Here is a 16,751-nt window from a genome sequence, read left to right as displayed (position 1 = left end):
AAAAAAAAAAAAAAGAAGTCATGGTCGAGGTTCCTTCTGGTCCCACAACACCCAGAGGAAGCTCCACTCCCAGGCACTCTAACACACCTAGGATCAGAGGTGAGGAGGACATAACATCTGTTCCCAACACTGGGAGTAACTGGGACCAGTGGGACTAGGCACACAGGAACTCCGTCAGCCCAGTGGCTCAGGTTCCTTCTGGTCCCACAACACCCAGAGGAAGTTCCACTCCCTGGCGTTCTAACACGCCCAGGATCAGAGGTGAAGAGGACACATCCGTCCCAATACCAGGAGTAACTGGGAACAGCAGGACCCAGGCACTCGGGAACTCTGCCAGCCCAGTGGCTCAGGTTGCTTCTGGTCTGTATGGACCAGCCAGTGCCCTGAGCAGACCTTGGGTGCAAATTCTGCACCCAGTCCCAAAACAACCAGAGGAAGCTCCATTCCTAGGTACTCTAACAACCCAGGGTCACAGGATCCCAGAATCACAGGATCACAGAGACAGCTTGACTCTGAGGAGTTCTGACACAACCAGGATCACAGAAAGGACAGGCTACAGTCAGATTTAGCAAGGGCAGGTAGCACTAGAGATAACCAGATGATGTGGGGCAATCATAAGAAGATAAGCAACACAAACCAAGGTTACTTGGCATCATCAGAATCCAATACTCCCACCATAGCAAGTCCTGGACACACCATTACACTGGAAAAGCAAGATTCAGATATAAAATCTCTTCTCATGGTGATGATACAGGACTTTAAGAAAGACATAAATAGCACCCTCAAAGAAATACAGGGGAATACAGGTAAACAGCTAGAAGCCCTTCAAGAGAAAACACAAAAATCCCTTAAAGAACTACAGATAAACACAATCCAACAGGTGAAGGAAATGAGCAAAACCATCCAGAATTTAAAAATGGAAATAGAAACAATAAAGAAATCAGAAAGAGAGACAACCTTGGAGATAGAAAACCTAGGAAAGAAATCAGGAGTTGTAGATGCAAGCATCACCAACAGAATACAAGAGATAGAAGAGAGAATCTCAGGGGCACAAGATACCTTAGAAAACATTGACACAACAGTCAAAGAAAATGCAAAAAGCAAAAAGCTTCTAACCCAGAACATCCAGGAAATCCAGGACGCACTGAGAAGACCAAACCTAAGGATAATAGGTATAGAAGAAAGTGAAGATTCCCAATGTAATGGGCCAGTAAATATCTTCAACAAACTTATAGAAGAAAACTTCCCTAACCTATAGAAAGAGATGCCCATGAACATACAAGAAGCCTACAGAACTCCAAATAGACTGGGCCAGAAAAGAAATTCCTCCTGTCACATAATAATAAAAACACCAAATGCATTAAACAAAGGAAGAGTTTTAAAAGCAGTAAGGGAAAAAGGTCAAGTAACATATAAAGGCAGGCCTATCAGAATTACCAAACTTCTCACCGGAGACTATGAAAGCTAGAAGATCCTGGGCAGATGTCATATAGACTCTAAGAGAATACAAATGCCAGCCCATACTATTATACCCAGCAAAACTCTTAATTACCAAAGATGGAGAAATCAAGATATTCCATGACAAAACCAAAATTACACAGTATCTTTCCACAAATCCAGCTCTACAAAGGATAATAGATGGAAAACATCAAAATAAGGAGCAAAACTACACCCTAGAAGAAGCAAGAAAGTAATCTTTCAACAAATCCACACAAACCTAGTTCCACCTCTTACAACAAAAACAATAGGAAGTAACAATTACTTTTTCTTAATATCTTAATATGAAAATTAATATTGCCAACATATCCTAATCGATTGAAATCCAAAAACATGAGGAATTAGAAATTTGCTGATTGCCATATAATGGTCTCTCTAATTTCGTAATTGGAGAAATAGGCCCAATCTTATATAATTCATATACACTTTCAGCTTGTTTGTTCATGACAGTGTCTTGCTATATACAACATAATGTTCTTGAGATCTTGCTTCTCCTATCTCAGTCTCTCTATTAGTAGTATTGTTTATTTCATGTTTCATATACTATGAAACATATTCATAGTATATATTTCATATACTATGGTTTTCAGAACAGCTTACATATTTTAAAAGTATTTATATACCCAAAAGAAATGTAGACAATTAAATTGGGAGGGGACTTGTAAGAGAACAACAAAGTGTGAGACTGAATGTTTTGCTTGACGTTTGTAACTCTTGTATCAAGTTACCACAGTAAGAGTCAAGATTTTGAGCTTTACTAAATACAAAACAAACAAACAAAACTACTTTATATATTTATGTTCATTTAAGAAAATATTAGTAGTGATGTATTATTTTGAAATATAGAGTTAATATGTTTGGAGTTATTTAAAACTTACATTGAGAAAAACGTTTGTATTTTCAGTATTGCCATAGACAAACATCTACATAAGACTGTTAAATTGATTTGTTTTATATCAAACAACTTTTATAATACTCACTTTTATTGTTATAATATTTTATAAATTTTAAAGAATATGACAAAAATATATTGTAGGTATTGAAAGGGGGGTCTCTGGGAGGAGTTGGGGTGCAAGTGGAAAACAAGAATGTGATTTAATTCTATTTTCTTATGTTTTTAAATGTTAACAAATTCAGATAAATTGAAATCATGTAACTTTTCTCATCATATTGCAATAAAATTTAAAAGAAGAAAAATAATTAAAGATAAAAAAAATAGTGTGCTTTGCCATACAGAAGCTTCGAAGTTTCATGAGGTCTCGTTTATCATATCTTGATCTTAGAGCCTGTTGTTCTGTTCAGAAAATTATCTCTGTAACAATGTGTTCAAGGGCATTTCCTATTTTCTCTTTTATAAGATTTATTTTATCCAGTTTTATGTTGAGATTCTTGATCCATTTGAACTTGAGTTTTGTGCAAGCTGATAAACATGGATCTAATTGCATTTTTTCCATGTGGACATCCAGTTATTCCAGATCAACACCATTGTTAAAGATGCTTTTCCCCCTCCCCCATTTTATGGTTTTGGCTTTTTTTATAAAAAAGTGCTTATGGGTGTGTGAGTTTAAAAAAAAAAAAGAAGTCATGGTCAAGTTTTCCTATGTGTTTTACTATATTTTGTGAAAAAACAAATTTCTATATTGCTAAAAAGCTAGTAAATCCAGCAGCTGTGGAGGCATAGGCTATCCTGCAGTCTTCTGTCACCATTTCCATGGAAGTATGGGCTCATTATATTTATACTCCTGTCTTCTATTGTCTATTCATTTCTAATAGTTAATGAATGTACCAGGTATAATTTTGCCATTCTTGAAATTCAATAGAGATCCCTCAGTTTCTATCTACTACTGATCAAACAGTGGACTTTTAATACAGTTTTAAGATTAAAATTGTATCAAGTGTTTTCTAAAATTATCTTTATTCTTGATTTTCTTTCTGGCTTGAATACTTGGATTTTAAAAAAATCCCTTGAAAGGTGGGGTACGGAGTGCTGCAGAGATAGCTCAGTAAAATGCTTACTGCTCGAGCATGTGCACCTGAGTCTGACCCACAGCACCCACGTAAAAGCTAAGCTGTGGTATTCTTCCCACCCATGAGCCTGGTATAAACTCTTCATTGATTTGTGTTTTGCTGTTGTGACACTAGTTTCCGATATCCCTGAATTACCTTGGATAAACTGCTTTTGGAAGTTTACTTTTGACTGATTTTTAGGTTAGCATTCAGAGTAATGGGGTTCAATATGGCATCTTCATGCATGTGTGCCATTTGTTTCAGTTTGTCCCTTCTCTCATTGCCCTCTCCTGGGCATGGGTTCCCTTCCCTCCCCCTACTACTTTTATGGCACATTATAGATCTTGTTACTCTCTTTCAACCTCGGTATATGAGTACACTGTAGCTGTCTTCAGACTCACCAGAAGAGGGCATAGGGTGCCCATTACAGATGGTTGTGAGCCACCATGTGGTTGCTGGGATTTGAACTCAGGACCTGTGGAAGAGCAGTCGGTGCTCTTAACCGCTGAGCCATCTCGCCAGCCCTCTTTCCACCTCTGGTGGTGCTCCTTCTCTCATAGGATCATTCTGGTCTCACGACCTCTTATATGTAAATAGACACACACACACTCACACACACACACACACACACACACACACATATAATTTAAATCTGAACTCCACGTTTGAGAGAACACTCTGGGATAGTCTTGACTAGCTTTCCCTGCTGTTTGGCAAATTCTTTGCCTTGAAGTCTCCACTCAAGTGCTACTTCCTTTATGAAGCCTTCAGCGCACTTGGAAGATCTTTTGCCCAAGGGCACCCACAGTGTGTCTCTTTAATATTGCAAGAGCAAATGCCATTGATCGCTAACTGTAAGCCATAGAGCTATGGTAAATACTCAGAACATTGACTCGGGGTCTTGAAACAGCTACTGGGGACCAAAGCTGATCTGATTCTCACTATGTATGAGAAGAATGGAAATTGGCCCCAAGGCCACACAGGGATGGAGGATGGATCCAGGCATTTAGTTGCAGAGCATACATTATGCCCTTTAAAGCACTGGACTAGCACCAGAGTGGTTGACCTGTGTCATGTATCCCAGAGAGAGAGCTTTGAAGAAACGTCCTGAATAAGGCCTAGTTGAAGGGCATTGAGTGGGCACATGGTGATACATAAAACCAAGATTAAATAAAAACTCCAAGGGGCTGGAAAGCTGGCTCAGGGGTTAACAGAAGCACTTGCTTTTCTTGCAGAGGACCTGGGTTCAGTTCCCAGGACCCACATGGTGGTTCCCAACTGTCTATTACTCCAGTTTCAGGGGCTTTGACACTCTCTTCTGACTCTGGGGTTATCAGGCATGCAAACACACACACACACACACACACACACACACACACACACATGCAAGCAAAATACTCATTACACATAAAGTCTTGAAACAAACAAACCAAAGCAAGAACTCTAGTTTTAATTGCTCTGGAGGAAGGGGTGGGCCCAGGGCCACATAGACACAAACAAACCAAAAATAGAATGAGCCTAAAGATGGCAGTTGCAGACTTGAGGGCAAGGTGACAGACAGGTCACAGGAACAGAGTCAAGATCTTGATACAAACGTGTGTTCTGTTTTAGGGCCTCTGACATCCATAGGCTGAGAAGGTGGGAAATTCAGTAGTTCTTTCCTGGTGGTGGTGGCAGGTCTAGGGGTGGAGAAGTGGAAGGAGAGGTTAGACTCATATAATTCGTAGCAATTTCATATAACCTATTCTTTACTTCACCTCGAGATTGCCTGGAACACCTAACACACAGGGTAAATGCCGTGCTAATAGTTGGTCTCTGTATATAGTTCAGAGTATACCGATGGTTTCCATGTTTACAACAAAAGCAGCTAGGCCCAAACACGCTAACCATGTCAGCAGCTAGGTAGCATCTTGATCGGTGGTGAGAGCTGACTGACTGTACAGGAACCTAGACTTAGCAATGTGTCAAGTAATGTCTAAGAAGTAGCCTGTGGTGTATGGGTAAGACTCCCCAAAGGAGAATGAGAGGCAGGCAGAAGAGATAAAGAAGTCACCGAGATGTTAATAATGTCTTTGCACCCTCTTGTCTTGTTGTCCCAAACAGGACTTAGCACAGCAGGTACTACACATAGCTGTTAAGGGGAGAATTAATGAACGAATGCCTACCTCACCGTTGGCAAGATTATGCCCCCTCTTCTCTAGGTCCCCATCTCCCTCCATAAAAAACAAAAACAAAAACAAAAACAAACAAACAAAAAACGGTACTAGCGAGGTGGTATGGACGTGGACAGCAGCAACTACTGGCACATGGAGTGAAGACCGCTGGCTGCGCATGCGCGCCCGCTGGAGGGTGAAAGTCGTTTGAACTGCGGACCGCCTTCCTTAGCGGTCCCCGTAGATCGCCTAGGGTGCACTGGGTGGGAGAGGGCGCGAGGAGGGAAATGGGTTCTAAGTCTAGAGTCGGGGTAACGCTAGATGGAAGCCAGCGGATCTTGGAGGTGGGAGGACCGCGGTGGGGCAGGGCTTTAAGAGACACCCCTCCGGGATAGGAATGAGAAGGAGAGCACTTTGGAGAGAGAAGCCTGAGAATCCTACAGGCTGGTGGAGTTTTTCATCTGAGACACTTCCGAGTCTAGGAGAGAGCAGGTGAGAATATACAAATGGTCCTCACGCTTAAAAGCTGGCAGAATGACCGGCACACCCTGCATGGTACTGACGACCAGAGCAGCGCCAAACGGGCTTGGCGAGTGGTGAGGTGCCAGGGTCCAGTCCTCTCCATAGAAGACTGGTGCCAAAAACTGGTATCTGCAGACGCCTCCCTCTGCCGCGGGGTGGCAGAGTCCTGGGACAGACGCGCCCCACAGACCCCGAGGGGTGGCTCCGCCCCAGGACCGCAGGGAGGCCCCGCCGAGGGGGGCGGAGTTGTAGCCGCCCCCAATCCGGTGGGACCGCGCGGCCCCCTTTTAAGCTCGTGAAGCTTCTAGCTGCCTCGCAATCTTTTCTCTCTCCAGTCTGTCTCCCTTTCACACGATGGATTCGGCGAAGATTTATGTGGACAAGTTCAAGTCCTTCGTGATTTTGTTCTTCACCCCGATCCTGCTGCTTCCACTCATCATTCTGGTACCTGACAAGGTCAGTTACGTGTCTGGGCATCCTGGCGGAACCCCGGTGCCCAGTGCAATAACGGGCACGGAACGCGGGTATGCTGAGCTGGAACGCACGGATTCCTCCGTGGAGACAAGCTCCCCTAGGGTCGCGTGCTCAGACGCTTCAGGCACCAGATAGGAGGTGCTCTGCAAAGAATCCGAGGGACCCAGAGAGACCCTAAGGTGAACACGTCCTAGGGTGCACTGATTTCAGGGCGCAAGAGCCGTCCGGGCAAACACAGAAACCTGGACGTTAGGACAGATCTGAACCACACAGACCCCTCTTAGCCTTTGACTCAAAATCTCCTCCCAGAGTGCACAACCAACTCAAAGATAATGCTCGCGCCAGTAGGAACTCTGCGGGCTGCGCTTTCCCGCTGTGCTCTTCTCTAGGGAAGAGGCATTTCCTAGCTGTAGATGCCTTCAGCCGGGGAACTACAGGAACAGAGTGTGACCTGTGTGGATCCTGCCTTTGCCATAACCTGGCCTTGATTTTCGAAGCTCAGGTTCCCCATCCATGATCTATATTTCTTTCTAGCTCTGAAGCCAAGGAAGCCACTCTGGAGTCCAAATCCTGCTGCAGCCTGAAAGGCAGGTCGGGCCCTGCCCTACCGCCTGCTGTGGCAGTGGCAGGAGGCAGGACATGTTCCCAGAGCTCACGCCTTGGGTGGCATGGCACTGGGTTGTGTCCTATTCCCTGGCCTCCTGGTACTCCTGGGAGGAAGGGAGAGAATGAATGGCCTTGGCTGCAGAGCAGAGGAGGGCGGGAGCCCTGGCCCGGGCTCTGTTAGGCTGTGTGCAGGCAGTTTGGCTAGGCCAGAGCTCTTTGAAGCCTTTTGTGGCTGCTGGCTGTTCCTTCCTCCATTCCCTCTTTTAGCCCTTTCATTCTCAGCCCAGACAGGAAACCTTGCTCGGATCCTGCTTCCCCTCCACAGACAGGTTTTGAGAAACAGTGGTACTCTTCAGGGAAGGTTTTGAGAGGAGAGGGGTGTCCTCGGTTGAACTTCTATTTACTTCACATTGTGCCTTTCAGCAAGACCCTTTGGCCCGGGTGCTTTGATGGGTACAGTGGGTTGATCGGATTCTGGGAGTAAAAGGGGATAATTCTGGCGCCTAGGATGGGGGAAGGGAGCACACTGAGCAGGGGCCCCACATGGGCCAAGGAGAGCAGATGAGCTGTAAGGGCTCTTCAGCTGCCACTCTGTTAGTGAGCATCCGGAGATCGGGGGACCATTTCTGTCTGTGGGAGGCATCCAGGTTAGGAAGCTGTCATTTCAGCTCTGCTGTTGGGGAGTGATGTTCCCAGGAATAATTATAGTTGCTTGGTTGACCTTTCTGGTAGAGGACAGTATAACCAGAATCCTACTTTATCCCTGGCACATGCATGTGCATGCTAGTACACACACACATACTCAGACAGACAGACAGACAGACAGAGGAGGGATAGAAATATCAGTGAGCTAGGTAGGTTTCCAACCAGGATGCATAAATACATCTATATGCCCTGGGAGTGAAAATTAAGGGACTGAGAGGCCATAGTGACTTCTTCCAAAAAGCGGTCTTCCTGTACCTTCTCTCCAAGTGGATTGGAGCCTGGGAGCCTGGATCCTTGGCTCCCTATTTTCTTCCTCTGCCGCTCTTTTTGCTCACCACCAAAGATCACCTTGCTCTCACTCAAGAAAACCCAGAGATACAGACCACTCCAGGACAGAGAGAGAGAGAGAGTCAGCTGGTCCCCAGGGGCAGCCTGACCATCACTGTCCCCACCAGACAATGGCCCCCAGCACACACTGCCCTCTGTGGTCCATGACCCCTCTTCAGACTTTCTTCTTCTCTTCTCCCCTTGCTTGCTTCTGGTCTCCCCTCTGATCCACTTTTCTCTGAGCCCTCCTCTGCTTCTAAAACCCATTTTAATAAAACTTTAATCATGTACCTTGTTAATCTTGTAAGAAATTCTTATTTTCACAAGTCTAAAGTATCAAGTAAAATAAGGTACCCTCATTGCCTCATTGTTAATGTTTTAATGGACAGATAGACAGTTATCCAAATACTAGTCACACAGACACACAGACACACACACACACACACACACACACACACTCACACACACACACACATGGGAGTACAGAGGGATAGGGGAGAGCTTTGCTTACTCCATTTTCATTATGTAGCATGTAATAAACCATATAAGGTCATTTTACTCAACACTGGTCAACACTGGTCTACATATCCAGTTGTGGCTCTATCAGATTGTATCATAAGAATGATGTCATAGCCACATCGCTCTGCTTTAGTTGATGATAAAGACACCACCTAAGGAGACACTGCTTAGAACATGGCTCTTGCAGACGTGTGTGTGTGTGTGTGTGTGTGTGTGTGTGTGTGTGTGTGTGAGTGCCCTTAGATGAACCCTCGGCCCTGGCTGATTACACTGTGCATGGGTGTGTCATGGTGATCACCTGCTGAGGGTGGGCCTTTCAACCCAGTGCCTATGTCCATCTCAGCTTCCAGTTGCCTTTCCAGACACCTTCTCAGTTCCAGGGGAGGGCAGTAAATTTACTTAGACTTCATCATCCTCTCCCAGGTTAATACTTCCTCCCTAGACATTAGTGTAGTGTGTGTGTGTGTGTGTGTGTGTGTGAGAGAGAGAGAGAGAGAGAGAGAGAGAGAGAGAGAGAGAGAGAGAGAGAGAGAGAGAGAGAGAGAAAGAGAGAGAGAGCATGTGTGAGCTTGCACATTTGGAGATTAGAGATCAACATCAGGCATCGTTTTCCTCAAGCTGCCATCCAGCTGTTTGTTGAGATGATCTCTCAGTGGCCTGAATCTAGCAACACAGGCTGAGCCGCTGGCCTGTCTCCACATTCTCAGGGCTGTGTGCCACAGAACCTGGGGTCTTCCTTTGTTCTAGGGATCAAGCACAGGTCCCCATGCTTACAGGGTAAGACTTTCCTGATTGAGCTCTCTCTCCAGTTGGACTGTAGACTCTGGACTCCCCAGACTTTCCCAACATCCCATTCCTACTCTGCACTCTCCACGGACACTGTGGGAGTTTGTATTAGGGAAGGTCTAGTATGTTAATTGATTCATCAGGGCTGAGATGTGTGGGCTTCCTGCTAGTGGTTGGAAATGAAGAGTCAGTTAGCCTAGTGGTCCTTCCTCTTCCAGGGGTTCCTAGGATATCTACTGTCTGAGTTCTGAGAATAAAGGTTACTAAGGAGTTTCTGGGTGTCACACATTCTGTATGGTCCCCCTGAAGTCATCAGTTTACAGATAAGGATGGGAAAAGAGGAACTAAGATTGGGAGAGGGAGAGACTCATTAATGTTTAGAATTGCTATGACGGTAGACACAGGCTGACTTTTAGCATTATTACTTAAATTTTCTCTACAGCATACCTCTTTATTATCCATGCCTCAAGGAATCCCCTCTACCACCCATCCCTGGAGCTTACCTCAATGACTTTCAACCAGTATTCATCCTATAGGAGATAAAGAGAAAGCTCTCCTTTGCTCTCTGGCCATAGACTAATAAATTTATTAGTGGATGAGTGGTAGAGAGGATCTACAGGTTCATTATTCATAGAAAATGGGTCCTTCCCCATAAGCCATAGTGACTCCAGAGCTCAAAGACCCTGTTCCAAAGGGATGGAGAACCTTGGGACTGTAGACATGTTTTGGGGGAATACAAAATGGTCTTTAGGATAATCTAGTGAGGTTAAAGAAACAAACAGTGGCCAGGGACAAAGAATAGACAATGAAATGGTGCCTAAAATGGAGGGCAGTGGCATTTGATAATTGTTTCTAAGGTATGTTGATAATCCTTGCATTTTTAGTTGTCACAGGATCCATAGCTTTGTTATTGTTTCAATGGTCTTACTTTGTAGTCCAAGCTGTCCCACAGCTCAGCTTACTATATAGGCCAAGCTGACATCAGATTAGCAAAGATCCTCCTACCTCAGCCTCTAGATGCTGGAGTTACAGGCATGTGTCACCGAGCCCAGTTCAGTCTTTGGTCTTTTAGGAAGATAACTCTTTGCTGTGACTAGAGAGAATGCCATTGGTGTCTATTGGGTGGAGGACAAGGATGATGCTAAACACCCTACTGTTTAGAGAACAGCCACCACAACAAGGATCTGGCTCCACTCCAGATGTCAGTGCACTGCATGGGATTGGGAAACACTTCTTTAGTCAATAGGGAGGTGTCCTGGGATGTTTATGGGATGCAATCTTTCTTCGAGAACATTTGTGTGTTTATCGTGATGCTAGGACCACACAGAAGGAAAGGGGGTTGGGCAGGAAAAGGTTGGATTTGGGGACATCCTGGCTCTTCTTGGCTGTTCTGAGCCTTGGAAAGCCAGTCTGCCCAGGAGCAGAACATAGCCTTTCCCCATCCGAGAGGCAGCTGCTCTGCTGTGAAGTTGGTGAAGCCTGAAGTGAAGCCTGCGGAGCCTCAGAACTGTCTCTTCAGTTTGCCAGGTGTGCCTTTGTTATAATCCTCATGGCCGTCTACTGGTGCACAGATGTCATCCCAGTGGCTATCACCTCCCTCCTGCCTGTCCTCCTCTTCCCACTTTTGAAGGTTCTGGACTCCAAGCAGGTGAGTAAGCCAAGCAGGGGCTGATGACTTCCTGGTCCTCCCATGTACCTCCCTCTTTCTCTGAGTCCCTCTGAGCTTCTGAGACCTAGGGTTAGCTACAGAAGTCCAGAAGTGGATCCCTCAAGGACAAGTATAGAGACAGATCACCCCAAGCTGCCTTTGAAATCAGTATCTGGCTTGCCCAGCTACCTAGAGGACTTGGGCAGCAGCTCTGGACCCATGTCATATGTGACTGAGGACTTGATGGGACATCCCTGTAACCCTCCAGGTATGTATCCAATACATGAAGGATACCAACATGCTGTTCGTGGGCAGTCTCATTATGGCTTCGGCTGTGGAACACTGGAGACTTCATAAGAGGATTGCTCTGAGAATGCTGCTCCTTGTGGGGACCCAGCCCTCACGGTAAGCACACCTTCTCTCCCTGGCTACATGGCTCTCCAGGGGACCCTGGAACAAGGGAATGGAGGGTGACAGAGGAGGACATCCAAGGAGGGGGTGGAACGTCCAGCTCTGGGTAGGACAGAGTGGTTCTGCTTAGGTCTTTGGAATTTGGGAGAGGAGAGACTCTATGTAGGACAGTGGTGATCTTCTAGATCTAAGTGGAAAACTAAACTACCTTCATGTAGAACTGCCTTGACACACCCTGGGTCTTGCTAAGCCAAACTAACCCACTAAATGGGAGTTTCTTAGATCCACAATTGAGCTTGAGGCCTCTTGCTGACCCAACAGACAGCAGTACTGACATCAGCAATGTTTTCAAGAAGAGGGGGTAGCAGGGAATCTAAACCAGTAAACAATTACTGGTTTTCACATCTCTGACCAAATCCCTAAAAGGAGAAAGGATTTGTTTCAGCTTATAGCTTTGGATGGTGGCCGGTCCATGGTTGATTGGTCTTATATACATGATATATATCATGGTAGCAGAAATTCACCTACACCAGACAGGAAGTAAGAGAGGAGCAATGAGCCAGAGGTGTGGGATGTACCCCTAAGGACACGCCCCAGTGACATACTTCCTTCAACTAAGCCCCACCTCTTTTATGGTTTGAGAACTTCACATATGCATATAATGTGTTTTTTTTTTAATCAAATTCACCTCATCCTATCTCCTCCCCGCCCCCCCCCCAATTCTTCCGCTATCCACCACACAAATGTTATGGGAGTAACTAACCACTTTCAGACTGGACTTAAAGACTTCTCCAAAAGATGGAGGTTATGTCTGGTACCATTAATGGGACCCCATTAATGAGTCCCATGGCTGGCTAGGTCATAGGCTCCACTTCCTTTGTTTTACCACCTCCAAATAATGTTGTCATATAAATCCATTGAGGGGTTAATCTGTCCGTTATTCCAGAGCTCTTGCGGTCTCATGGTCTGTCCTTCACAGTTACATTCCAAGTTGTGCTTTCTGACTAGGTATGTCTTTATCAGCTGACCATGAAAATGAACTGTCACAAAGAGGAAGGGGGAAGGGAAGAAGGGAGAGAGAGAAATAAGAGCCAATTAAACTGCCACACCATGTTAGATTGCCTGGTCTTGAGTTGACAAGAAGGGGGTGGCTCCAGCCCCTAGTTATGGCCCTGGGATGTGGCCAGTAGGGCACGAGAGACTCTGGCTTTCCTCTCTGCCTCTCCTCTGCAGGCTGATGCTGGGCTTTATGTTCGTCACGGCCTTCCTGTCCATGTGGATCAGCAATACTGCCGCCACAGCCATGATGGTACCCATTGTGGAGGCCATGATGCAGCAAATAGTAGCCGCCAAAGCAGCTGCGGAGGCCAGCCAGGGGACACTGGAGCTGCTGGACAAGAAGGCCAAGAAGTTGCCAGGTGCACCCTGGCTTAGATCTTGTAGCCATGGCCTTCTTTCTTACCTGTTGCCAGATGCTATGGCATCCTCCTCCCTCCCAGTCTCCTCGTGCCATTCCTTAAACATGCATAGAAGAAAAAAGTAGGGAAATAGTTTTGTTAGTATTAGTATTAGTTATTACATAAAAGAAAGATCCTTTACTCAAGCTTAGAACATTAGCCAGAGATTGCAACTGGTGTCGTGATAGAAAACATTGAGTATACATTCGATAATTCATTTAGCTATCTTTGAGCACCTACTGGATGCTTCTCACTCTTGGTCCCAAGATAGAAAGCATTGAGTTATTAATTTGATAATTCATTCAGGCATCTTTGAGTACCTTCTGTATGCTTCTCATCCTTGCTACACTTATTTTCTTCGGGACTGCCTTCTTGGCTCTCCTTGAGTCAGTCACCCTTGCTCCATTCCTATAGGTCTTAGGGTCTGCGTCCTACTAGGCTCAGGACTTGGAAGATGCAGGATAGGGTTTGCTTCTTTCTCTGCTTATTCCCTATTCTTCCCCAGTAGTCTGCATGGGAGGACCTTGGGACCTGTGCCTGGTTTCTAGGTCCTGGGCGAGGTCCCAGCAATATGGAGGTGACCAGGCACACTCTGACCATTGACTCTTGTGGAGCCCAGTAGGATGACCTAAGTGGGCACCCTTACCCAAAGCACCTGCTTCAGGATAAGATTTAGAGAGGTTGGACAGCACAGCAGCTCAAAGAGGGAGGACTTCTCTAGGAGGAGAGCCACCTGAGGTAGACTGAGCCACCGTTGGATGCAAGGGAGTAGTCTGAGAAACAGTGAGGAGCCAGGAAATGGCTTACATATGCCTTAGGTTTCTGGAGTGACAAGTATATTGAAGGTCCCCAAGGAAGCTATGGGAAAATATTGTGGGAAGGTAGATGGGGCCTGACTGTGATTTAGGGATGCAGCTGAGGAATACATGTGCACTAAGCAAGGTGTACGCCTGATCTCACATTAGTAGCAGTGTAAAGAGTTTTGAATGGCTGAGTGGCCCTCAAGACTGACATAGCTAACAGCCCCGTGCCTACCACAGGACAGCAGGTGGTACTTGAAGACCTCACTATGCAGAAGCAAGAAGATGAAGAAGCAAAGAATATGTACAAGGCTATGAACCTATGTGTGTGCTATGCAGCCAGCATTGGGGGTACGGCCACCTTGACCGGGACGGGACCCAACGTGGTGCTCCTGGGCCAGATGCAGGAGTGAGTCATAACTATGCCTTCAGGAGACATCATCATGGGTTTCTGGGGCTGGAGGTGCTTACTCAGATCTCTTTTCCTCCTGTCTTGGCCTGGAGCCATCAGTCTAGTAGTAGGGTGGGTGGATAAACCTATATAGTCTCTCTGTCCCAGCATCCTTGTACCCACTAAGAGTCTTCCCCAGGAACGGAGACCTGTTGTACTAGAGCTCATGGACAACATGGCTTTCTGACATGGGGAAAGTCCCAATTTCTTTCAGTGGCTCAGTGCTTCTAGCTCAGGCAGGGAGTGTGGACTGGACTCTGAGCTAACATAGGAAATGGCAGCGCAGTCACTGGCACATGGCAGTAGGTTGAAGTCACAGAAAATAGACATTTCTAAAAGAGCCCCTACCATCTTACTGACATTGGCTGAAAATGGCCATGATCCTATGATCTTGAGAATCTACAGATAGCACAGACAGGTGGGGTTAGGTCACTAATTGCTGTGCAGTCATATACGTCATATACTGCTGTGCAGTTATATACGTCATATAATCCCACTAATTGGAGGACTCAAGTGCACTAGAAGCATAGTCTAGAAATGTCCAGCTTTGACTGAAAGGGGACATAGGCTGTGAGGGTCCTGTGCCCAAGTTCTGCCTTTTGCTGGGTGGGCTAGGGAGATCATGGAGAGGAGAGAGGAGTCGAGGTCCCACCATAGGCTTTTCATGGTCTGCTGAGGGTGCCAGACACAGGGAGTTTCGGACAGTCTAGTAAATACATGTGTTAATTGAAGCATGTAGAAATTATCATGGTAAGGAACAAAAAGGAGGTGGTACCTCTTTTGTGGAGACAAGAGCTTTGGACAAGGGTGGGGAGGGCAGCTGGCTCTGGGTTTGGGAGTTGTAAAGGATAGAGTGGCAGACAGAGCAACAGCCAGCTTGTTGGGCCAGAACCCTGAGATTCAATAACTAGGATCATTTGATCCTCAATGTGTTTTCTGTGATCACAACCCCAGAGTGTTTAAGTTCTTCTGCAAAAAAGGACATGCCTAGGCTAAGTGGTGGAAGCCCTGGTGGGATTTGATGAGGAGGAAAGTAAGGCTCAGAGACCATCTTCCAGTCCCACTCTGGGAAAAGTCCTCAGGGAAGCCCTCCTCAGAAACACACAGTGAGCATTCAGAGGATCCACGCACTCCCTTAAGCTGTCAGCCAGAGCATGTGCATTCATGACAAAGGCATACTTTTCTAAAGGCTTGGGCCGGACATTCAGCAGGGTCTCTAGTCACAGAAATGCCCCTGGTCATTCATTTTTCACTCTTATCTCTTGCCAAGGCCATTTTTTGGGGTTCCCAGCAATGATGAACTGTAGTGTCTGGACCCCAGGTGTATGTGGCCTGTAGTCAGACCCACCTCTCAGAGTTCACCTGCCTGGCCTTCACCCCACGGCTCCGCACAGTGGGGGAGGTACAGACCAACCTTTCTCCTTTCAGATTGTTTCCTGACAGTAAAGACGTCATGAACTATGCCTCTTGGTTTGGATTTGCCTTCCCCAACATGCTGCTGATGCTGATGCTGGCCTGGCTGTGGCTCCTGTTTCTGTACATGAGACGCAAGTAAGTGTGGGCTGCTCTTGGGCTAGCATTTGATGGTCTGAGGCCCGTGCACCAAGCCCTCAGCCCTGGGCCAGTCTACAGAGTTCTTGCACCAGGCTCTGTTTCTCCAGCCTGACCTGCTGGCGTATTACTCTCAGTCTCATCATGTCTAGAGGCTTGCTGTATCTTTGTGTGTATTGTTCCAGCCCAGATAGAAACTTCCTACCTTCCACCTGCTCACCTCCCCAGCACTGAAGGCTGCTCAAGGGCCCTTTCCCGGTGGCTTTCCCTGCTCTCTATTTCACCATAGAATAAGCACTCCTCAGAGCCGCCAGTAGATGTATCCTATCCCTATGCTTTGGCACCTGTCCTTGTGCCCCAATGGCACCCTTGGCTGTGAACCAGGCCCCCCTGACTCCTACACATCTCCTGTCTCAGAGAGGAAGAACAAATGTACCATCTATGTGGTTCAAAGCAACTGAAGAGTAGCCTATCCCCCAAATGCCAAGCCAACATGACTGGACGCATTACCACTTGGTCATGTGGGTCTAGTAGGCTAGGTCACAGTGATGCTCTTGATATAGTCTGAGTTACTAAGCTTCGACCTTCACCAAGTTCCTGTGGTGTTCCCTGCAATGTGCCAAGCCTGGAAAGTTTACCTTCCTACTCCCAGCACACTGTCCAGTTCACCCAGAGTCACCTTTGAGGCAGCCAGACTTTGGACAGAAACTATGACGTGGGGCTGACAAATAGTTTTGGTTTGTTTGTTCATTTGGGTTTTTTTGTTTGGTTTTTGTTTTTGTTTTTTGTTTTGTTTTGTTTTTTTTTTTGAGACAAGGTTTCTCTGTGTAGCCCTGG

At 46.2% G+C, this 16,751-nt stretch overlaps 1 protein-coding gene and 1 long non-coding RNA gene across 5 annotated transcripts in view; one reads left to right on the top strand and one right to left on the bottom strand.

Annotated features, from left to right (window-relative positions):
• Positions 1–4,917: 4,917 nt before the first annotated feature.
• LOC116077975 lies at positions 4,918–6,708 on the bottom strand. Its single transcript, XR_004113391.1, has 2 exons — positions 6,175–6,708; positions 4,918–5,183 (listed from the first exon to the last, which is right to left on the bottom strand). It is a non-coding gene; the product is annotated as an uncharacterized LOC116077975 (long non-coding RNA).
• Positions 5,939–16,751, top strand: part of Slc13a5 (solute carrier family 13 member 5) — a 24,826-nt gene continuing 14,013 nt past the window's right edge. For 2 of the 4 annotated variants that reach the window (XM_031352877.1, XM_031352876.1), the window contains exons 1-7: positions 5,939–6,149; positions 6,515–6,635; positions 11,116–11,244; positions 11,513–11,649; positions 12,889–13,073; positions 14,153–14,321; positions 15,792–15,914. In XM_031352877.1, the coding sequence (XP_031208737.1) occupies positions 6,055–6,149; positions 6,515–6,635; positions 11,116–11,244; positions 11,513–11,649; positions 12,889–13,073; positions 14,153–14,321; positions 15,792–15,914 (959 nt within the window). In that variant the 5' untranslated portion in view covers positions 5,939–6,054. Of the gene's footprint in view, positions 6,150–6,514; positions 6,636–9,891; positions 10,454–11,115; positions 11,245–11,512; positions 11,650–12,888; positions 13,074–14,152; positions 14,322–15,791; positions 15,915–16,751 lie in introns of those variants that run through there. The other 2 variants (XM_031352879.1, XM_031352880.1) reach the window with 2 other exon arrangements.

Source organism: Mastomys coucha, unplaced genomic scaffold (genome assembly GCF_008632895.1).
Source record: "Mastomys coucha isolate ucsf_1 unplaced genomic scaffold, UCSF_Mcou_1 pScaffold5, whole genome shotgun sequence".
Taxonomy (NCBI): Eukaryota; Metazoa; Chordata; class Mammalia; order Rodentia; family Muridae; genus Mastomys; species Mastomys coucha.
This window is presented reverse-complemented; position numbering and strand designations above follow the sequence as displayed.